The sequence below is a fragment of the Henckelia pumila genome, chromosome 2 (genome assembly GCF_033568475.1).
Source record: "Henckelia pumila isolate YLH828 chromosome 2, ASM3356847v2, whole genome shotgun sequence".
NCBI lineage: Eukaryota > Viridiplantae > Streptophyta > Magnoliopsida > Lamiales > Gesneriaceae > Henckelia > Henckelia pumila.
Genome location: NC_133121.1, coordinates 142,152,435 through 142,176,408, shown reverse-complemented (window position 1 = coordinate 142,176,408; position 23,974 = coordinate 142,152,435). Strand labels below are relative to the sequence as shown.

The following is a 23,974-nucleotide window of genomic DNA, read 5'->3' as shown; positions in this document are numbered from 1 at the left end:
GGTATTTGTATAAAATAAATGATTGTACACGTTTCCGCTACTGTAAGTCTGAAGTACTGATTTTATTGCAAGACGGGGCCATCAAACATATCTATGTTGGTTCGTAAACCATAAAATATCAATTTATCAAAGTATGGTTTTAAAATAAAATTAGTAAAGAAGACGTTATTCTTATACGAGTGTTGAAATATCAAGAACATCAGTTGAACAATTAGTACTTGAGCATTCACTAAAGTACTGAGGCAACCTTATTTTTTAGTCAGATATGATGACGATAGATGGATATCCATGTCAAGATCTTTTACGAATCTTGATGGCAACGACTTTAAATGAATCAATTCTTATTCGATATATGTGTTATTTTACTCTATTCTTGAGTCGATATGTTTAGAGTTGATATGATTTATTTAACGCTTTATATGTCGATTATACTGAGATTGTATTTTCACCGGAGTTTATCCGGCTGTTGCTTTGTTTTGTATGTGTGCATGACAACAGAGGGGGCTGGAGCTAGTCAGAGACGACATTGATAGCTCGGGAGAGAGTTTAGCATTTGAGGACTCGGGTTTTAGTTGAATTTGTGTTGTTAGAAACATCAAACATGTTAAAACTCTTTTGGTTGGAAGTTCATGTACTAGACTTGATGTAGTTGTGCCTTGTATCACCTTTTGAATAATCTGTTTGATGTAATAAATGCATGAATTTATGCTTGAAACTTAATGTATGTATATATTCATGTTCCAGATTTGATAAAACATGATTTGAGTTGATTTTTGGTTGATTTGGACTAGATTCTTCAACTTGACAGCAACATGAATTCTGCAGAATTTTTGAATAGGGATGGTCGATCGATCGGTTGATTTTAACCGATCGAGTGATGCCTTGAGATTTTAAAAACAGAGAATCGAGCTTTTAGGCTCGCTCGATCGGGTGAGTTTAACCGATCGAGCGAGGCCAAAATATGTCAGACCCGAGAATGGGATTTCTAGCTCGCTCGATCGGATGAATTCAACCGATCGAGCGAGGTGCTATGTTTAAAAAAAAAATTTATTCCTTTATTGTTTGATTAATTGTTAATTAATAATTAATTGTCCTAAAATGAGATTAGCAACCCGAGGTCCCCACATCCCATCTCTCGCTCGAGCGAGCACAAGATGCGATCGAGCGAGCAATTTTCTGAAATTATTCATGTCTTCTCGATCGGCCTTGCTCGAGCGAGCATAATCATCCGCTCGAGCGAGTGTAAAGCTGTCAAAAATCCTTTTTTTTTGCTGAATTTTCCTAAAAAATGAACCAGGAAGAATATTATGCAGACAAATGTATGAAATATGCATAAACGAAATAAAACAACAACAAAAACTTATGAATGCATGAAAAACAATCACAAAAATATGCATATGAAACACGGTTATCACGCGCCATCACAGTTTGGATGATTGAAAGTTTCGATCATTTCTGCATTATTTTTATAAATTTGTGAAAATTTTGGTGATTTTTGGAATTTTATTTTAATTGTTATGAATTTTAAAGTTGTAATCAAGACTTTCGGTACAAGTTTTGTCCAAAAATGAGTTTTAAAAGATTCCAACAACCACTATCGGTCCTAACAAGTGTAAAATCACTCAAATTATGTTTATAAGAATTTATATTGACTTGGACTCATCGACTGGTCCGAAGTAGTAAGTTTTTGAGGTGAGGTTTACTACCGATTTTTCTTAAATATTACCGTTGGAATTTGTCTTGGAATTTGAGATAAAATTTCATAAAATAATGATTTATTAATATAAGTTGCATCATCTCGTGCATGTCATATTTTATTGATCATATTGTCCTGCATATTTGATCTCTTGACCGTTATTGGTTCCTGACTGGTTACCGATCGGCTTCTAATTGAATGAATGATTGAATGACTGAATGAATGAAATAATGAATAAATTGAACCTGGACAATGGTCTCTGTACCGGATTGGTAGTCCACCGAACAACGTGACTTCTGTTCGGAAATGTGAGTTCACCTTAGCTCGTAAATGACCGATTGTACGAATCCTACTTGAGTACGTGTGGAAAATTTCTACACCAATGTTGGTGGGAGTCATCTCTTTAGACTACGATTTTCACTTCAGAATCCTGAACAATTATTGTATTTCAATTGACAAACACTTCGTACTGATACTTTATTACTGATGCATGACATCTCATATTGAAATAGTGCACTGATATCGTTTGTCTTGTTATAAATATATAATACCAGTTTATTCCCTCATTAAGTCCTTAAAGATTTAACCTTTATTTTTCTTCTATTTATTGCATAGTCTAGATACAGGATACAAGACCTCGAATAGGATCGAAGTTCTTGAAAGAGACTTATCGGATTAGCAAGATTGAGATCGATAATAAGAGATACTACCTATTAGTATTTTGGCTAGTATTTTTATAAAATCAATGATTTTACACGTTTCCACTACTGCAAGTCTGAAGTACTGATTTTATTGAAACATATCTATGTTGGTTCGTAAACCATAAAATATCAATTATATTTATCAAAGTATGGTTTTCAAATAAAATTAGTAAAAAGGACGTTATTCTTGTACGAGTGTTGAAATATCAAGAACATCAGTTGAACAATTAGTACTTGAGCATTCACCGTTATTTTCTAAATGGGATCATTTGAAGGCCAACTAGTACTCTTAGATAGTGTTTGAGAAAGTTTCTAGGAAGTACTTCTCAGTTTTTTCTTAACAAAATTTGCAAGCTTTCACTCAAATTAAACAAAATATTCTTTTGTTATTTGCAATTGAGATTCATCCCAACTAAACTCAAATAGTTTTTGAATAAAATTAGTCATGAAGACATGTATTAGAATATAAAAATTACAATCCCAGTTGAATTAAGACAAGACCATCAAGAAAGTGACTTCCAAAGCCGAACACTTTTTCTTGCTAAGATGGAAAAAACCATTGAATATGATCAAAATGAAAACAAAAAATACATAGATCAAGCATTCACTATTGCTTGTCATATTTTCTTCTCCAGTGCTACTGTGTCTTCTGTCTGTAATTTTTTGTCGAGCTCTTTTGGAGTCCAGAACCATATCATTTTCAAAAATTGGTAGACAGGTGCAGAGTGGACTCTTGCCATGTTCGAGAAATCATCTCATTCTTGATTATATGGTTTTCATGTAAAGCGAGGAATGACCAGTTAATTTGGGATAATTCATAATTATTTTTTGTAGCTAGATAAGGCTGGGGTGCTGAAGCCAACTCACTAGAGGGGCGATGCTGATATGGCGACAGTGATGGGTATCAACCATCAAATCACTCGAGTGGTGAGATGGATTTGACCACCCAATCGTTGTTTTAAACTCAACATAGATGGATGTGCGAAACATGAGGGGCAATCAGGGATTGGAGGTATCGTTAGGGACGATGCAGAAAAGCTAGTTTTTGCTTACCATTAATATATTGGTCGTGACAACTCTATTCGAGCTGAATTATGTGTTATTCTGAAGGGGCTCCAATTCTGCAAACTTTATATTTTCTTCTTTCTGTGGCTGGAGGTGGACTCTATGGTGGCGCTAGAGATTATTAACTCTGATCGAACTTGTTAGAATCTTAGTCCAACTCTTATACTTATCAACAGATATTGCAGGATCATCATGTGCAGAAATATCACATATACAGAAAGGCCAATGCAGTGGCAGATGAATTGGCCAACTTGGGACTGGACTTTGGGGCGGCCACTATACATCCAGTGCATATCCAGGGGAGGCTCAAAGGCTTATGAAGGCTGAACATTAGTGGGTTGCCTTATATTAGAACTTATTAGTATTCTTAGTCATTTGTTTATTTCTCGAGAGGTTTTGGTTTGGTTTTACTATCTTATATGCTTTTTTTTAATTTCAATAAACACGTAAGAGTCTGTCTAACCCTCGCCACAACAACGACTTTCTTGGAAAAAAACCAATGCTTGTCGTAGTTTAAAGAAGATACACACTAATTAAGGTAGTGTTTGAGAGATCTTTTAAAAAACACTTTTCAGCTTTTCGTCAACAAAATTTCATAAAATTTCACATTTTTGTTAACGGAAAAGCCGAGAAGTGCTTCTAAAAAGCTCTCCCAAACACTACCTAAATATCCTATCAGATGTAACAAAGGTAATTGTCGATATTTTGTAAAAATTAGTAGACGGATGTACAAATTATAATAACAGCTCTTCCATATTAAATAGAATAGATAAACGACGTTGGGGCTATTTGGTCCTATCAGTCTGTAGTTGCATCTGCTCTTCTTATTCGAGCATTTAAATAATGGAAAATTAAAACTATTATTATCGTAGATAAATATATAATGGAAATATTTAGAATTATTGCATATATGTGAAATCATAAGATTGTTGAAAACTCTATCTAGCTATTAACCCTTTGTGTTTTCAAATATTGAGCACAAATACCCCTGAAAACATGTATGTACAAGGGGTTGTGTGGCCAAAATTTGAAAACATGGGGATATATATGTGCTCAAGATTAAAACACACAGATAGTTAATTGTTCATTCTTTTTTTCATATGGGGTTTTAACAATCTCGGTATTTCGCAAGGGTAATATATATATGCAATTACCCCAATATTATATATAAGAGGGATGACAATTGCATCTCCTAACCGATTTATCCATAATTTTCAGGTGATTTTGTAATAGTTAAAACTAAGAATGACTAACAGATGGAGGAAATATTTTGAGAGTATATCCAAAGTCATTAACTAATAAATTTTTTTTTTTCCATAATACATCTAAATAAACCATAGATGTAATGGGTTTGGGTTCGAGACCTCACTTTATTATAAAGTTTTAAAAGAAAATTTATATGTAGTTTGGTGAATATAATTAAATTTTTTGTATGATTTAATTAAAAACTCATATAAGCGTTGTTTATTGATACATATATTTTGTAATATCTATATACCAATTAACGATGTGTTTTCCCATCTTATAATTATAATATTAATGTTGTCCCAATTATATAGTAAATTTCCATGTATATTTATATAATCCATCAAGATAAGATTACTTCGAATTAATTTGGATAAATCCAGACAAATTCCCAATCAACCACCGATTCACAGCTATATAATTAGAATCTAATTAGGATTCTAATTTTTTTTAATAATGTAATACAAAGTTGCCAGCTTTAATTAGTAATACACATCCGACGACACCGACGGATCGAAAGGTACTTCTTATTTAGTAAATTTTCTTGTGTATATTTATACGATACCATTGATACCTTCAAATTAGCCAAATTAGATTTAAAAGCTAATTAGGATTCCAATTTTTATATATATATATATCCCATTAGACGGCATAAATTCGTTCATTCTTTCAACTTTTAAAATATAATAATTTTGTTCATTATATTGTTAAATTTCTTCTGAATTTTCTAAGGATGGGGCGACCCGCGTGGTTGCCACCTTTGAATTCCCACGAGAACTATACCATCCGCGTTGGTGTTCATCAATGCAACTGTTGTTCGACATTAACGCGATCACCACGGGACCTGAAATCCATCAGGGTCATGTTCTGTGTTGATGTAAAATTCTACTCCGATGATGTTAACAAGCAGAGTTCCCCCTTCGATGGACTTGAGCTTCGCCAAAGAATCGAGATTGGTACCGTTCCAACCTCAGACTTGAAGTTGAGAGAACTCGTAGAACAAATTCTTGGAGACAGGGACCTTGTGCCGTTTAAACTAGACAACATCGAGTATTACAGAGAGACAGATGAACTCGAACCCATGGTGGATCGATCTTACGACGACGACGGCCAATTGCACAGCCACGACTTGGTTAGCCATATCTCGGATTTCTTGTTCTGCGCCATAAATAAATACAGCCACGCAGGTGGCGAGAATCTAGGAATAATCTTGATGCTTGAAAAATGGGTGACCATCCCGGATCAGGAGTTCGAGGCGTGGACCGATTGGTACGAGGAGCAGAAGAGGGTGAATCCCGATGGTTTCGATGAGGAATACTTGGCAGCCATCAGGGTTCCACGAACTGTGCATGAGTTGTGGTATGAATCTTCTTTGATGGCATGCGAATCTGCGGCCAAGTCGTGTATTGAATCACTTGAAAAGTTCACATTGGAGGAAAGCTCAAGCTCGTGCGCTATATGCTTGGAAGAACTGCGGGAGGGAGAGCGTGTGACCAAGCTGCCATGCTCGCATGTATTTCATGGAGACTGCGTTGTCCGCTGGTTGAACACGAGTCATTTTTGCCCTTTGTGCCGTTTCAAGATGTCTACGTCCTCATATTTGGTTAGTACAGCATAGATATTAGAAATTTTGGCAACAATTTAGGATTGTGTTGCAACAATTTAGGATTGTGTTTTTGTTCTTTCAATATATCGTTTAATTTTTATTATCTTATATATCTATGTATCGTTGATTTTATACGACTTAATTAATTTTCAATAAAGCCTTAAGATGTTTTCATGTTATATATATATATTTACCAAAATGACACTCATTTTGTCTCATTTAATTTTTATTTTTATTTTATGAAAATGTCACCTAATTTATAAAATTGATATATCTATTGTATTTTTGTGATATTTGTTTAGAAAAAAGCTATATTTATTTTGTATTTTTTTACATTTTAAATTAAATTTTACAATTTTATTCTTATTTTTCTTCTTAAAAAAAAAGGTTATACGAGCACGTGTAATGTGTGGAGCGGAATACTAGTATATATTATTTATTATGAAAAATAATTCAAATATATTAAAGATTTTTTTTGATATTACATAATCTATGTATTAATTGTTGTGCACCACAAACGTGTTTTTCTAATTTAAGTAATAAAATATTTTACTATTTTCCCAAAATATTATATAATTTTTCTTTCCTTTTAATATATTTTATAACGGAGGGAGGTTTTCGAAGCCAAAAACCCACTTGTGTAGTATATTGAAACGAGATTTTAAGAATTTTAATGAAGGTAATTGCTAATTCATGAATATGTGAAATTATACGGCCCCAGAAGGCTAGCTAGCTAGAACTTTATCCAAAGTTTTATTCAATGATAGATTTAATATCTTATGATTTGTCACATCAATAATATCCGCTTATTGTAGAAATAGAAATCATTGGATGCATGATTTGGATATTTCAAAAAAGAAAGTAGTATCAATTACAATTTCATACCAAAATTTAACTAAAAAAAAAAAAAAATCAATGCAAGATTACAACGATGTAGGCATCATGAAACGGCATAAAGGGCAGAGATGGTTGGTCTTCAACCACCGGATAACGCAGTCTCCATGAAATACATGTGAGCATGGCAGCATATACTGCACGAGATTTTCTCATCATCCAATGCCAACTTCTCAAGTGATTCAATGCACGACTCTGAAGCATATTGCAACGACGATTCGTACCAAAATTCACGTACAGTTCGTGGCACTCTGATGGCTCTGCCGTATTCTTTCTCGAAACCATGGGGATCCACCCTCTTCTTCTCCTCGTACCAACTGGTCCACGCCTCGAACTCCTTGTCCGGAACCGTGACCGATTTTTGGATCAACAAGGATATTTCCAAATTCTCATCATCACCACCTTTCTGGCTGTATTTATTCATGGTTTGGAACAAGAAATCTGAGACACGGGTGACCAAATGACTCTGGCGGTGCACTTGATGGTCGTAAGATTGATAGAGCCTGGGTTCGAGTTCATCCGTCTCTATGTACTTGTTGATATTGTCGAGTTTAAAGGGCACAAAGACCCTGTCTCCGAGAATTTGTTCTACGACTTCTCTCAACTCCACGCCTGAGGTTGGAACAGGACGAATCGGGATTGTGTGGAAAAGCGCGAGTCCATCCAAGGGAGGCTGATTCTGCTTGTTAACATCGCTGGAGTAGAATTTCACATCAACGGAGAACTTGAGGACGATGGATTTCAGGTTCCGGGGTGATCGCGTTGGTGTTGTATTCCAATACAAATTCTATTTTTTAAATGTTATTTTGTTTTTCCTTTGTCTTGTCGGGTTTGTTTGTAATTTCGTTAGTAGCTTTTTAAAAATGTGTATGTAATTGGTTATTTCATGGCATGTAATGAAATTTAATGTATATGTTTGCTTAGCTTGCTTTAGTTTTACAAAATGACCGATGACGATTGACAAAAGTCGGAAAATAATTTTGGTTTCGAAAATTGCTTGTAATTAAAATTTAAAATCGTCTAGTGATATTCTTTCGAGAAAGAAGAAGATGTGACGCATGAGTAATTAAAATCTCCGAACATCAATAAATATCTCACTGTGTCTTTCATTAGTTTACATAAATTCTTTCGGTTGTGCATACATATCTTCATCAAGTGTTTAGAATCTGCCTTTGAAATTTTTTTGCACACATATTGTTTGTCAATTTGCATCAGACACCAAGATAAATTTAGAACTCAATCACCAAACTGATTGAATTCGCATTTAGCTCATTAGAATAATTTTTAAGTGTATTCATCTCCTTTACACTTTAAATCGATTCTAACAAGTATTTTTCTATTAGTGCCACACAAGTTACACGTCGAAGTTGTCATAGATTTCATATTAGAGGCTTCTTTAAAACTACATTTTTTGTATGCGTTCGTGTTTCTAAAATCCGTATTTGTTTAAAAAAAAAAAAAGAGAAAATAAACTGTAAAATTAAACAAAAAATATAGTGTATTCATAAAGAAGTAGTTACTAAACTGCAACAAATAAATCAATTTTATAGTGAGTGACATTTTTTTTAAATAAAAAGACACCATATGTCACAAATTTATTGTCATTTTGATAAATAAGAAAATATTTAATGACCAAAAAAATATAATGTCATATAAAATGATTAATTTACTTAATAATTATGGTTTTGTTGTTAATTAAGTTAGATATATATAATCGTAATTGTATGTCAAGATTAGGGCTGTAAACGAGGCGAACCGAGCCAAACTATAGCAAAATTTTAGTGTTCGAGTTCGAGCTCGAGTTCGAATTAAGATATTCAAAGTTCGGCTTGAAGCTCAAAATTTTTTTATTTTCGGCTCGAGTTCGATTCGATAGAGAGTTCGAGTTCGATTCAAACTAGTATTTCGCTGCACGCGTTGCGTGCTCGTACATTTCGTTTTTTTAACGAAGAAAATAAATAATAAATTGTAAAATTAAAAAATAATAAAAATATAACGTTTTTCTAAACAAATATTCACAATATATATATATATATATCTTATAAAGTGAGTGTCATTTTTGTAAATAAAATAATATCAAAGGGTACAAAGTGAGCTTTTAATGGCTAAAAAATAAGAAACCGTATAAAATGACTATTTTGTCCAACAATTTTAATTTTATTGAAAATTATGTTAGGAGATAATGATAATTTCAAATCAATCTTCATCAATTAATTAAAGTTTGTTAATTAGAGGGTCTCTACTTTAATAAGATAGTAAGATATATTATATAATATTTATATAATATTATCTATATATAATATAATATTATTTATAATATATATAATATTTTATATAATATATAAAATATTATATATGTATATTATATAAAGGCTCGCGAACTTTCGAACAAAAGATTTTAGGTTCGAGTTATGCTCGTATAATAGCTCGAGTTCGGCTAGAGTTCGAAAAATTCGAATATTTTTTCGAGCCGGCTTGGCTCCTTTACAGCCTTAGTCAAGATTCACCGATTAATCCAAAATTAGTTAATTAAATTATATCTAATATATATAATAATATATACTAGCGTTTTTTGCACGCGATGCATACATATACATAAATTTTTTTATTTTCTAAAGAAGTGTTCTCAAGCTAATTAACTTAAAAATTCGGTACGTATCTTTTTTAAAAAAAAAAAATGGAGAGAAATGTTATTATTTCTGGAAATTAAGTTATTTTTTACAATAACCTAAGTCAAAAGATACCCATGTTCCAACCAGGCTACTAGTCTACTGCAACTTTTCGTTCATGTAGATATTCAATATTTTTTGCTCTAAATCAGGTATCATATTTAATTGTTTGGTGTATTTAATAATAATAATAACAATAATAATAATAATAATAATATATAATTTAGGGTCATGAATTTCGCCGCGTGAACCCCGGCATGCGACGGCACGCCCTCGAGCTTTGAAAAACCAGCACCCGGACGATGCAAATACATGCAGCAATCGATTCTCTGTACAAGTCCCATTATAAAATATACTTCCATATGTTTAGTTGTTTGTTTGTTTTCACACAAATTTAAAAACAAAATTATTCAAAATTTAAATTTAATTTAGAAATAAATTTTTAATTTTAATCATATTTATCGAATTTTTTGATAGTATAAATTTTTTTTTTGAAAGAAATTAATATTTTTAACAATATAGATACTAAAAAGTCAACAAAAGTTTATTAAATTAAAATCCATCAACTCTATACAAATCTATCATCTTTAAAAAAATCATTAAAAATCTAAAATTAAGACACCTCATATAATATTAAATATAAAAATTGAATAAAATTGAGGAGAAAGAGGAGTATTACCCTTATTATATCATATAAAGTCAACGAAGGATGATAAAATAAAAATAAATACTGTTTCCGAGAAATACAACACCGACGTCTTGTCGTCTGTCCCATACTTATTATATATTATTTTCTGACGCATTAATTAATTGATCTACCGAATTGAATTATTATGCACCAAATAGATGACATTACATGCAAAATTAAAGAAGTTGACATATCAAATTTCAAAATTAATTCTGGCTTCTAAACTTACACGAAAATAAGCTTAAATGTCAACTTTACTTAGAGTAGCACTTTTAAGTAATAATGATAATGATTTTTAAATTAATCGCATCCTGATTTCCCTTTATCAGATTCAGATTTTTTTTTTATAGTTAGTATTTAGAGGAACAATTTTTTTTTTTAAATACTCTATTCGTCTTATAAATCCGTTCGTGTGTGTTTTCATATAGATAAATAAATAAATTTTTAATCTTATCCTTGTTTAATAAATGTTTTATTTAATAGATAAAAAAATTGTCGAAAGTGGTCAATGTTTTTCATAACGAGGTTAAATTGAAAAAAATTAGATAAAATAATACTAAAAATGCAAGCTTGACTATATATTTGAAATGGATTAAAAAAATAAACTTTTTATATTTGGGAATTGAGAAATAAGATCATTCCCAAACTGGTTGAACTTTACTTTACTTCACTAAAAAAATAATAATAATAATTCAAATGTATATGAAAAAGTCTTGTATCTTTTGTAGCATTTAAAGCTTTAATTTGAGTTTTTCAAAAACCTTGGAAAAAGTCAGCTGTCAAATTTCCTCTCTCTCCCTGCTTTCTTTGAATATATAGTATAGGTGTTATATATCTGACTTGCTCATGAGCTCTAATCAACTACCCAATTTGTTCTGCAACTTGCATTGATCCCTTCTTCTTTCACCATACATAGTCATATAGATATAAAAACCTTATCTTCCCCACTTCATCATATATAAACTGCATACCAAAATCTTAGGTTTCCATGGAAGAAGCACAGGAAACAGAGGTCCCTTGTTATTTTGTATGTCCAATATCGATGCAGCTGATGAAAGATCCGGTCACGGTCTCCACCGGCATAACCTACGACAGAGAAAGCATCGAAAAATGGCTGTTTCTTTGCAAGAATTCCACCTGCCCCGTCACCAAGCAGGACCTTTCGGACACGGATCTCACCCCAAATCACACTCTCCGGCGACTAATCCAGGAATGGTGCACTTTCAATGCGTATGAAAGAATCCCAACGCCCAAGGCCCCCGTTGAAAAATCCCAGATCCTTAAACTCCTCCAGGAAGCCAAGGCTTCCCCAAAATCACAGATCAATTGCCTGCACAGGCTCCGGTCCATTGCCCACAGAGACGAGAGCAGCAGAAACCATCTGCAGCAGGCTGCTGGAGCAGTTGAATTTCTGGTAACAGTTGTGAGGAAGAACCAAGACTCCATGTACAGGAGTGAAGCTTTGAGTATTCTTAATCAGATTCAGTTGTCGGAATCGGATTCGAAGAGATTCTTGTCAGATAACGGTGAGTTCTTGGAGTCACTTATGCAAGTGTTGGAAAGAGGGAACTGCCAATCCCGAGCACACGCTGTGATGCTACTGAAATCTGCATTCTACGTGGCGGATCCGGAACATCTGATCGGGTCGAAACCCGAGATCTACAAACAACTGGTCCATATTCTACGCGACAAGATCTCTCAGCAAGCCACGAAAACGGCATTGAAGCTGCTGGTGGAGCTCTGCCCATGGGGGAGGAACCGGGTCAAAGCGGTGGAGAACGGCGGTGTCTCAGCCCTGATAGAGTTGCTTCTTGAAACAGAAGAAAGGCGAATTTGCGAGCTAGTGCTGATGGTGTTGGATCAGGTATGTGGCTGCGCGGAGGGGCGAGCGGAGGTGCTGGGACACGGAGCAGGGTTGGCCATAGTTTCCAAGAAAATCCTCAGGGTTTCGAACGTGGCGAGCGAGAGGGCAATGAGGATTATATGTTCGATCACGAAACATTCGGCGAATTCGAGGTTTCTTAATGAAATGATGCAGGTTGGTGTGGTTGCAAAGCTGTGCTTGGTGCTGCAGGTGGAGACCAGCCACAAGACCAAAGAAAGAGCTAAAGAAATTCTTCGGTTGCATTCTAGGGTTTGGAAGGATTCCGCATGCATCCCACCTCATTTGTTATCTTCTTATCCATTTTCATAGATGCTTTCCTTTTTTTTTTTTTTTTTTTTTCTTTTTTGTGTTTTGAAGGATTTGGTTTGATTTTATATATGTTTAAAAAAATTAAGTAAATGGATCTGAATTGAAATAGAAGAAATAAATTGTATATAATTTGAATGATTTTTTTCTTGAGTTAGCTTCTTTTTATTAGCAGTGATCATATGCATGCACCATTCAGACCATGAATAATGCTAGAGGTACAATCAATATATCGTACAACGATATTTACAACAATTATGTCGTAATATTTTGCTATTATTTCTTGAGATTTTACATTCAATGCATCGTGAGATTTGATAAATTGACATTTTGTATTGAATTTTTTGTGGTGTAAAAATTGTTGTACAAATTTGGTTGTACATGTAGCATTACTCTTCCGACCATACCATACACGTGGATATATATATATATATATATATATATATATATATATATATATATATATATATATATATAAGTTAAAACAAGGTTTTAATTCCATCGTAAGAAGTTAATTTAATTTGGTAGGTTTTAATTCCATCGTAAGAAGTTAATTTAATTTGGTAATTATTTGAAAGGAAATCACATCTTTGTACATATATATATATATATATAAGTTAAAACAAGGTTTTAATTCCATCGTAAGAAGTTAATTTAATTTGGTAATTATTTGAAAGGAAATCACATCTTTGTCTGTTTCAAGTTTCTAAGTACTTGGTTTTAGTCCTAGATATTTCATTGCACCTAGTAGCTGACACGTCAACAATACCAAATTCTACATATGCAATATCTGGTGTCACGTTAATAATCATCAAATCAATTTGAACATTTTCGATCCCCATCCATGCATATATATATATATATACAAATGAAGGGAAATGGGGTAAGGTCGATGCCACCCGTAGGATAGTACCCTGTGGGTGGCATGTACTAAACCGAAAAATGGATAACTCTCGAGAGTTGAGATGTGCTATATATAGTCCAATGTTATATCGTTGGAGTTATTTTTGGACCAATGTCATATTAGTCTGGATAGTCAATTAAAAAAATTAAGTAGTCTACATATAATCCAATTAAAAAAATTAAGTAGCCCACGTGTCTCAAAATCGGGACTTTTCGCCTTTGTCTTCCTACTATATTTGATTTAAGTTAACTTTCATCTCTATCAATATCTGTATTTTAAATAATATTTTCAGTTTTATAAGGTAGATTTATTCTTGCCGTTTTTTACTTTTTTCTGCTTTGTGATATTGCTTATTTTAAAAGTGATTGCATTGCAATGAGAGAATATATTTAGAATTTCAATTTTCGATTTTATAAAAAAACGTTTAATTGTTTGTTGTGTTTAAGTTTTTATTTATATTAGATTGTACACTGCGGCGACTGTATGTTGCTGATATGATGTCATATTGAAAACAAGTTCAAATTGTGATATTAATCAAATGTTTTTAAATCTTACGAGTTCCAAAAAAATTATTAAAGATCTTTAATAATGAAAAACTTTTTAAAACTACAATGAACAAGTATCTTATTATTTATTATTTTAATTCTTATGCATTATTTTTCGTCTCTCTTTAAAAAATTCTAGTCCGAGTGGATTTCGGATCCTGATTTCACCATTATATGTCGGGGCACTCAATACTTCGTGTCCGCGGTTGTCGGGTGGTCGAGGATGATAAATGTATGGGTGCACCCGAGATCATCATTTTTACATATAACTGAAAATTTTTATAAAAACAACATAACATATATAGTTGTAATAATTAATTATTGTGGTTAGGGCAGTACCGGTACAAAAAGACAGGCCAACTGGTAGTTGAAGCATTCAAACGCCGAATATCCACACCAATCCCAATTTGGTAACGAAATATAGATCACCACATTAAAAGCTAAATTAATGATACATCGGACCACTTCCAAGCATGCTTGAACAACAATATCCTAACTCATTTATATTATATATTGGAAATATTATTACAATGTCCATACAAATTTTATTTATTTCATTTTAATATGTAATAGAAAATTGGCCTAAATGTCACTTAAATTTTTTTTTTAAAAAAAACAAGAGTTATCTTTATTAACAAATTAACGTGAAACGAAGTATAATATAATCTACGAAATAGCATAAAATGATTCTCAAGATCATGGACCAGGCAAAAAACAGTTAGATTTGATGAAGTGATGAATTAAATGGGCCTTGTAGGCCCATAGTCGAGATAAATGGGCCACATACTGGCTCATTTATTAATTCGCTATCTTTTTCACGAAAACTATATATTAATTAGTGTGATGCTACATGTACACGGATGGTTATATGTTGAGTTATATGTTGCATTTGAAATCATAAATATCTTTATTTTATTTTGGAAATTTTTTTTCAAATAAAATGGAGGGATAATTTTGTAATTTCATGTGCAACGTATAACCCAATGTAGAACTCAATATATATATATATATATATATATAGTATTTTCCTATTAATTATGCTCTTGGCTGCTCCATAATGAGATATCGACTCATGTTTAATTTTATTTTTATTTTTAAATATAAATGGAACTGACCGCCGCTGTATTTTTCAGCGCGCTTATTTATTTTTTTTCTACACAAGCATCTCTGGGGCGCGCGATGTGGTACATTGCTTTGCTTTCTTGTACTTTGATCTAGCAATTACTGTATATACATAGTAAAGGCATTTTTGAATATTTTTAACTCTTGATATTATGATACCAAATAGTATTACCATCATGCATCATTTAAATCTCTGTAATATTCCGTGCAAAAAAAAAATATAAATAAAATATTTCTTATGATTATATTATTAAAAAGAGGGGAATTTGAAAGATTTCACATTTTTAAAAAAATGTACGTCCTCTTTGTTTCTGTATGAACACTATCCAAGTTTTGAGATTATGATTCAGGAGTTTATATTAACTTAGCAGATTTAAAAAAATTATTAGGTCTGATCAAAAATCTGTCTCAAAAAGTTGATACGTAAAACGGTCACGTAGGAGTTTTTGTGAAATATAATCTTTAAAAATTTAATGTCAATTGGTTGGCCGGTGTTTTTTTTTTTCTTTTATGACGTGAAAACCGTAGTTGCTACTCTCTTTCCATTATTATGCAGTAGGTAAATTTTCGGACTAGTTAGCCGGTATTTCTCATATATATCTAAACGATTGATTTTGTAAGTATTTATTTATTTTTGAATATGTTGAGGAAAGATAACATACATATTTGATATTCCGGCTAGGCAATTACTTCGAAAAAAAAAGGAAATCACATAGGATTTTGGGTTCAAATCCCACGTATCCGGGTAGTGGTTGGATAATTTCCTAACCCCCATTGTACCAGGGAAAAAAAAAAGATAACATTTATGTATGTATGTATGTATGTATGTATGATAACATAGGTGTACAAATCAAGTCGTCGATTAATTGTGGGAGAAAACGATCATCGATCCCCAAATAAATCCGGAAATTATTTTTTAATTCTAAATATTTTTCCCACTTTTAAGTTGTTCTCTTCTTACACGTCTTTATTAAAGTTATGTTATCCATGTTTTAATTATTTTTATTTTTCTGAAAGTGTAATTTATTATTATATTAATTAAACCACAAAATATAGTGAAATTGAAGTAGCTAGGATTTTGATTTCAATAGCGAAAAAATAATTCTGAAAGAATTACTTTTCTTACACGTATTTTATGTTGGTAATTTTTCGGAAGATCCTTACAAAAAATTATGGTCTCGTCAATATACATTAATAAATATCTAAAAAATTACCAACATAAATTAAGACAATTTTACCAAATAAATCTATTATTGTTAATTAATTTGTTTTTCAAGAAATTATGTGTCTACGTATGCTAACTTTTATTTGGTTCGTCATATAATGAATAGTATTTATTTATTAAATATTTGTTTTTAACTATATATATATATATATATATATATATATATATATATATAATGATTTATTTATATATGTTTATTTTAAAAATATGATAAAATTGGTGAATGGTAAAACACAAATTTTTTACGCAATTAAATTTATGCTTGTTAAAACAAATAAGTATTCTTTAAAATAATAAAGAATTAAATTATCTATTAATTAATATCTTTGTAAATTAATAAAATTTTATGGTCGTACCATTATTTATTTATAAATATTTTCTGTATATAATTGTGATATACAATACAACTTAACTATATTTGAATTAGCTAGACACAGCAGTACAAACTTATGTTGGCAAAATAGTTATATAATTTATGGCGCAATTCGGTTTGGTATATATGGATTTTTGTTTTGACAATGTTTACTCCAATGTTTGCATTTTTTCGGATTTTATGTAAGCGGTTTTATAAGCAGTCAACCAACCTATAGAGGAACTCATTCCGGAACGGACGATTGCAATGAAAATTGGCCGGACACTTCTTGAATATCCGGAGTTCTTGCATGTGTCTTTAAAACATATGAATAGGTCGACAAATCTAGTAGCACATAGGTTAGCTCGTGAAGCTAGCTATCCGTTATGGCTCTGTTTTGGAGTTTACTAATTGCCTTCCGCCATGGCTCAAGGCCATTGTATCTCGTGACTTTCCTATTCCTAGTTGATTCTAATGTAGGTTTTTTAGTTTTAAAAAATTAAATAAATAAAACTTCAGTTAAGTCAAAAAAAAAAAAATGTGTGACATATATTTGTACGTGAATTAATCGAATGCTTTCGATAACATTAATCTAATCAAGTATGAGCGTACATAAAATCTCCAGGGTTTCCTTTTTGAGTTTGCCCAATATATGGCTCCGTGTACAGATCGAAGAACGATTTAAATTTTACTAATATCGAACTTTGACTACTTACAATTAGACACGTACAAAAAAAATAAAATAAAATAATCAAAACCGACCAAATTATTTAACAATTAATTTTACAATATTTCGTGCGTATTATCTAGAAATAAACTTACTGAAATTCAGTCACTCAAATTGCATTTGTTGTTTTAATTTCCCCTATAAAATTGTGGAGGAAAAGCGCCGTTGGCTACAATTCAAATTAAGAAGCAACTTTGTCAAGTGATTGTGTTGAAGAAATGCCAACGTTATCTTTAATGATTCAAATGCTAGCTGATTATAAATTGAGCAACTGCGAACCATTCAATTTATTTAATTGGCAAAATATTCAACGAAAAATATTTTTTTAAAAATTTTGGCCAATAATAATTAAAGTTCAAAAAGAGTGTACTTATTCCATTCCTGATCAGCACTGAGAGTCAAAAATAATAAAACTCAAGGCAGACATTCCAGATGTTCGCTAGCAGTTTTGGTTGACGTGAGATGGATTTGGATCATCTGTTATAGGGCATTAATAACGTGTAGTACTGTGCCTTTTTTTTTTTTTTTTTTTTTTTTTTTTTGTATATATAATAAAATGATCAATTGATAGTTTGTTGTAGGAGTGCAAACGAACCGAATCTATTTGCGAGTTTTACGAACCCGCTCGATAAATTTGATTCGTATTCGAGCTTATCGAACTCGAGCCGAATTTGAACATGTTCGAACTTTTTTTCGAGCCGAGCTCGAGCCGAAATTATTCTGTTCGATAGTTCGCGAATAGTTCGCGAGCCTTAATATTTAATTAATATAATATAATTATATAATAAATATATATACATTTCGAACTTTTTCGAGCATTTCGAGCTTTTTGAACCATAATATCCTGATAGTTCACGAATAGGTTCGAATATTTCGAACCGAACTCGAACTCGAACTTCATTTCGAGCCGAGCTCGAGCCAAAATATTTGAAATTATCGAACTTCGAATCGAGCTCTAACTCGAATATACTCTTATCGAGCCGAATTCGAGCCTTAAAATTTTACCATTATTCGGCTCGATTCGGTTCGTTTGCACCCCTAGTTTGTTGATATCTTATATTATCTGGTAAATTTGAAAAAAAAAAATTCAAGCTAAATTTGAAAAGTTTTCAAGTGAATTGAAATGATCAATATCATTCACGTAACTTCCTATATTTTTTTTCCGATAAAAAGTGGTATTATAATGAAATGAAAAAAGGAATTTGAGTGTTCACTAATTTCAAATTGTTGTGGATTAAAAGGGTGTTTGACTGAATTTATAAGCTGTTTCAGAGTTTATAAGCTCTTCCAATTTGTTTTTTGTTTGACAATTTTTTTGTCAAACAACTTATAAGTTGTCAAAATAAGCTGTTTGACAGCTTATAAAGTGTTTTTTAAAAAAAATTAAGGTAACACTTACATTTTTAGAAAATATCTTATTTTGATATTTACTTCTCCATATTATCCTCATATATTTTATTAAATTCTCACAATGCCTCATATATTTTATTAAATTCTCACCATGCCCTCTGCTAATTTTTTGTAGATAATTTATCAAAATTTTTTCTAAATTAAAATAAATATGGTTTTATTTTTTAATATATCTTTAACATTTAAAATAAATTTAAAATTATTTTTGTATGTATATTACTATTTACATTACTTTCATAGTATTATACCCTTTTTGCTAATTTTGACGATAAAAAGATTTTAAAATACCAAACACATCAACATCTTTAAGTTATTTAAAATAAGTTCATCCAAACACTTTAACAGTTTTTTTTTTAAAAATAAGACATAACAACTTATTTTTAAAACAACTTATAAGCTCTTAGAGCTTATAAGCTATTTTTAATAAGTTTAGTCAAACACCCTCTTAGCCTTTCATTTCAAATGGTGTCTAAGTGAGTGCTTAGCTCGTCGTTGCGGATAAGATGATGAAATATATTTAATATAATAAGGATGATAAATTTATGTATATAGCTTTTTTTTTACTGACGTATATAGATAAGATAATGGTGTAAACAAGGTTTATATATATAGATAAGATAATGGTGTAAACAAGGGCTAGTTAGATGCTATCTGTAAGGGCACTGCTTTGACATACATTTAACAGGTTGACATATATCAATACATGTGAAATCTACTATTTTTTAGTAGATCTCACATATATTGATGAATGATCACTTTTAGATCTATCATGGGCCGGAGTAGTGCCCTTATAGGTAGCATGAAATATTATGTAAAAAAAGACCTAGTCAAGGAGGGACATGTGGTTGTACCCGCCTTTCCTTACCTTGTAGCACTTTATCTATAATATGTTATCTTTCACATTTTCAATAATAGTTCTTTTTCTAAATGATTTATCTACACCGTTCCCTTCATCTCATAAAAAAACATTTTCGTCCTCCATTGAATTTAAGGGATCTGTCTAGGGGTGTTCATCGACCGGTTCGGTTTTAATTTGTCTAATTTAGGTTCAATTTCCGGTTTTCGGTTTATGAAAAATATAACCCGAAGTCAAACCGTTTTACTTCGGTTCGGTTCGGTTTTTGTACTATAACGGATCGATTTATACGGTTCAGTTTGATCGGTTTTATCATTAATAATACATAACACAATAAAAAAAACATAAATTTCATCCAACATGTAATTTAAATACCCCAACACACAACTTAAAGTTATAGTCATATAGTGAAGAAATAAAAAATAACAAACAATACAAGGACAAATATCCAACCAGTATTATAATATTTTCAAAAAATCAAAAAAAAAATTGATATGGTTATTCCGATTTTAATACAATTATTAAAATTAATAATATAAATACATTGTAAAATATACTATTTTTTTACATGATTTCTTAGTAAAAACTTTAAAAATAAATTTTAAATGACTGTCATAAACAACAATCAACTAAAAATTACATAAACAACAATGAATTAAATAAACAACAATCAACTAAAAATTATTCAAAATGATTATTCAATCACTAAATATTATCTCATAACATATATAATATAATTAAAAAAATATTAATTTAATTCAATTTTGATTTTTTCGGTTGGTTCGATTTTTACATATATAATTCAAAATCGAACCAAATAAACTTTAGTTTTAATATTTATATCCGAATTATAAAATACGGTTTTCGATTCGGTTCGATCTTTGATTTTTCCGATTTGGATTTCAAATTTTTTCGATTTTATTAGAAATATGAAACACCCCTAGATCTGTCTCTGGGTGTAAAATAATAGCTTTGTAATAAAAAATAATATTTTTCATTCAAATCATCATATATTACAAAATATAGTTTTGACATAAAAATACTATTTTAAACCCAAACAATTACAAATTACACAATATTTTTTCATAACATAAAACTAACCAAAAAATAATAATTTTTAGTGAAAAATAATATATTTAAAATAAAAATAATAATAATTTTTATTGATTGGATCCGATATCCGTCTCTACATCCTACAAAGTTAACTCATGAAATAGTGTCATAGAAGTTTTGGTACAATCTGAAATGTACGTACGTAAAACTACATGGATTGGAGATTATTCATTACATCATAATTTGATCAAACAAAATACCTCAAGTTAAATTTAATTAACCCATTCAATAGAATTCTAATTAAAAAATTATTAACTTTAATTAATTACAGAAGCCTAAAACGAGTTATATATATATGTCAACACAAGAATCTCTCTCAAAATTGAAGTTGCCTCATGTATTAGGAACCCAAACGAAAGGAATATCGAAGCAAGAAAAACCCAACACATGAATCGATTTACAAAACATATATGTACATTTATAAAGTATTCATTTATATATTTATCCATTAAAAATAAAAAAAAAATCGAAACTGAATAATTGTATTATATCATCAAACGTACGTTAATGGACGAATTGTTTTCCATATTTACCGAGGATGCATCGTGAGAAGATAAACTTGTATGCAAGGCGAATTGCTCCAGGCATTTGTATGCAGTCTCAGAATCTCCCGAGCTTTAATCTTCAAATAGCCCGCACAATCTGCCTGGAGCACCATGCATAATTTGGACACAGCACTCACCCTTAACATCTCCGAAACCACCTCTCGTGTGGCCGAGAATCTCGCCAGCGATTCCATGATGCAAAGGGCTCTGTCGTCGGTCGCCGGAGAAACCCTCAGCAGCCGCTTCGCCACCATCGCTATCCCACCGGCGTGTTCCAGAAGTTTCTGCCGGCCGTCGGCGCAAGAACATAAGTTTGCTAGCAGGGACATGATCAGCTCGGTTGTTTTCTTATCCGGGCTGCTCAATTCCAGCTCGATTACTTCCAAAACCGCCCCGGATTCGACCATTTTCGTCCTGTTTCTTCCCCAAGGAGACGTCTCGATCAACACATGGAGAGCGGATTTGATCATGGACTGGGAGGATGTTTTCTTCCGCAACATGTTCACCATTTGCTTGAAGAATTCGTGGTCCAATCTCTCCATGACACTGGAACTGGCGGCTTCTGTCATGTTTTTCAAGAAAGTGAGAGCATGATTCTTGGAATCTCCGTTTTCTGATTCACAGTTCAATACCCACAAAATCGATCGAATCAAATCCATGTTATCTTCAACCATCTTCTGGTTTTCCGTGGTGGGAGTCCATGTCAGATGTAGAATTCTCAGAGCTTCTTCAATGCCCCACAGTTTACCTTCTCTAAATCCTTTCAAGATTAAAGAAACCATAGCTTTCGGCACCCCTGCTTCCGCCATGCATTTCCTGTTTATCTTTTCATCTTCGGCAGTTAATTCATCCAACTTCTTGAGAGCATTTACCTGTAATAATCTGTCACCGCTTTTCACATCCCGGATGAGTTTGAATACCACAGATTTCTGAACCGGATATTTCGGCGTCGGGATCCGATCGATCCCGCTTTTGGCATTGGCTATGCACCAAGCCTGGATTAATCGCCTGAGAATGTGGTTGGGAGTCAAGTCGGAGCCTCCGGGCAAGGGCTGTTTCGTGACAGGACACACGGCGGAGCAGCTGTCGTCTTCTGCCGTGGCGGTGGCCAGCCATTTCTGTATGTTTTCGCGGTCGTAGGTGATTCCGGTGACGGTGGTGACCGGATCTCTCATGATCTGGAGGGATATTGGGCAGATGAAATACTGAGGTATCTCAATTTCTTCCATCGATCTGTGTCAACAATTTAATAATTGGAAAACTATGCACAAATTCTATGCTGATTTAATAGCAAAGCAATCAAGGAAATTAACATGAGAAATCGCTAAATAAACGTGTTTCTTCTGTCTTCCCATTCGTCGTCCAAACTCGAGAATTTATACGAACGTAACTCAAGAAGATGGTAAAATTTGTAATTTTAAATAAGCAATTAAAAATATTTTGAAAATTACATATAATTTTTTTAAATATTTATCATGTGATAAAAATAAAAATTAGAGTTACATATATATCCAATTACTTGCTTCGTCCATCATTCTCCACAAGTGGTAAGAGAAAGCGGCTAAGGTGCAAGGAAAATTTTGAATGGAACAAAAAACGACGAAATAGTCTAAGTAAACAAAATAAATTTGAAGTTTTTGAGTCTTTGACCAAAGACAATTCTAGTAACTTTGTTTGGATTCAAATTGAGTTATTTTGGTATATTTAAATTTTTTTGAAATATTTGGTCATAAATAACTTTTTTTATTTGCCAAAAAAAGGTATCGATTTCGGTGGTCAACGCACGGAGCACAGTGTGAGTCACATCAGTTGACTTTGACATGGACACATGGCACGCGCTGAGTGGTTAATCCGGCAGCTGCAGCCTGCACAACATATATCGTTATATCGTTTCATCGCATTTTATGTTTAAAGAAATATTAAAAATTAGAATTAGTGGGATGCATGGCCATGAGCTATATACCTTCAAAATTTACAAATAAATTAAATTATTATGAAACGATCTATGGCATCAATTTTATGGATATCTTCGAATCAACTGAAATCATAGAAAATATTTTTTTTTTTTTATAAAAAACATTAATTTTTTTATGGATATGAATCGGATAGAAATTTATTCAAAAATTTATAGGTATTCTTATATTATTTATTTTTCAGTTCTTAATATAAAAGTTTGTGCTTTTAAAAAAAAAAGTTAATTAAATTGGCAACTTTAATGCTCGTTTTTTTTAGTTGGAAGAGGGGATTATTAGACAATTGGGTCTTAAACACGAGACCTCGTCCCAAATCTGGGACCTTGGTGCCTCGTTTTTTTAATTGGATCTGCATCATGTTTTCTTTTAATTCTTTTAATATTAATGTTTATGCGAAAGTCTTGTTACGTATCAGTTTAAAGCACCGAAAGTATGTTCAACAACTTC

The 23,974-nt window shown here is 31.9% G+C and overlaps 2 protein-coding genes across 2 annotated transcripts; one reads left to right on the top strand and one right to left on the bottom strand.

Moving 5' to 3' along the window:
* The first annotated feature begins 11,441 nt into the window (after window positions 1–11,441).
* On the top strand, window positions 11,442–12,885 carry LOC140884293 (E3 ubiquitin-protein ligase PUB23-like). The gene has a single exon (XM_073291008.1). The coding sequence runs from the start codon at window positions 11,553–11,555 to the stop codon at window positions 12,756–12,758; it is 1,206 nt and encodes a 401-aa protein (XP_073147109.1). The 5' UTR covers window positions 11,442–11,552; the 3' UTR covers window positions 12,759–12,885.
* Window positions 12,886–21,351: 8,466 nt separating this feature from the next.
* LOC140884071 (E3 ubiquitin-protein ligase PUB24) lies at window positions 21,352–22,908 on the bottom strand. Its single transcript, XM_073290735.1, has one exon. It carries the CDS (start codon window positions 22,781–22,783, stop codon window positions 21,539–21,541), a length of 1,245 nt encoding a protein of 414 aa, XP_073146836.1. The 5' UTR covers window positions 22,784–22,908; the 3' UTR covers window positions 21,352–21,538.
* Window positions 22,909–23,974: the final 1,066 nt, after the last annotated feature.

What these genes read in the sequence shown, in the direction of transcription:
- LOC140884293 (XM_073291008.1), top strand. Translation starts at nt 11,553, where the DNA reads ATGGAAGAAGCACAGGAAACAGAGGTCCCTTGTTATTTTGTATGTCCA.
- LOC140884071 (XM_073290735.1), bottom strand. Translation starts at nt 22,783, where the DNA reads ATGGAAGAAATTGAGATACCTCAGTATTTCATCTGCCCAATATCCCTC.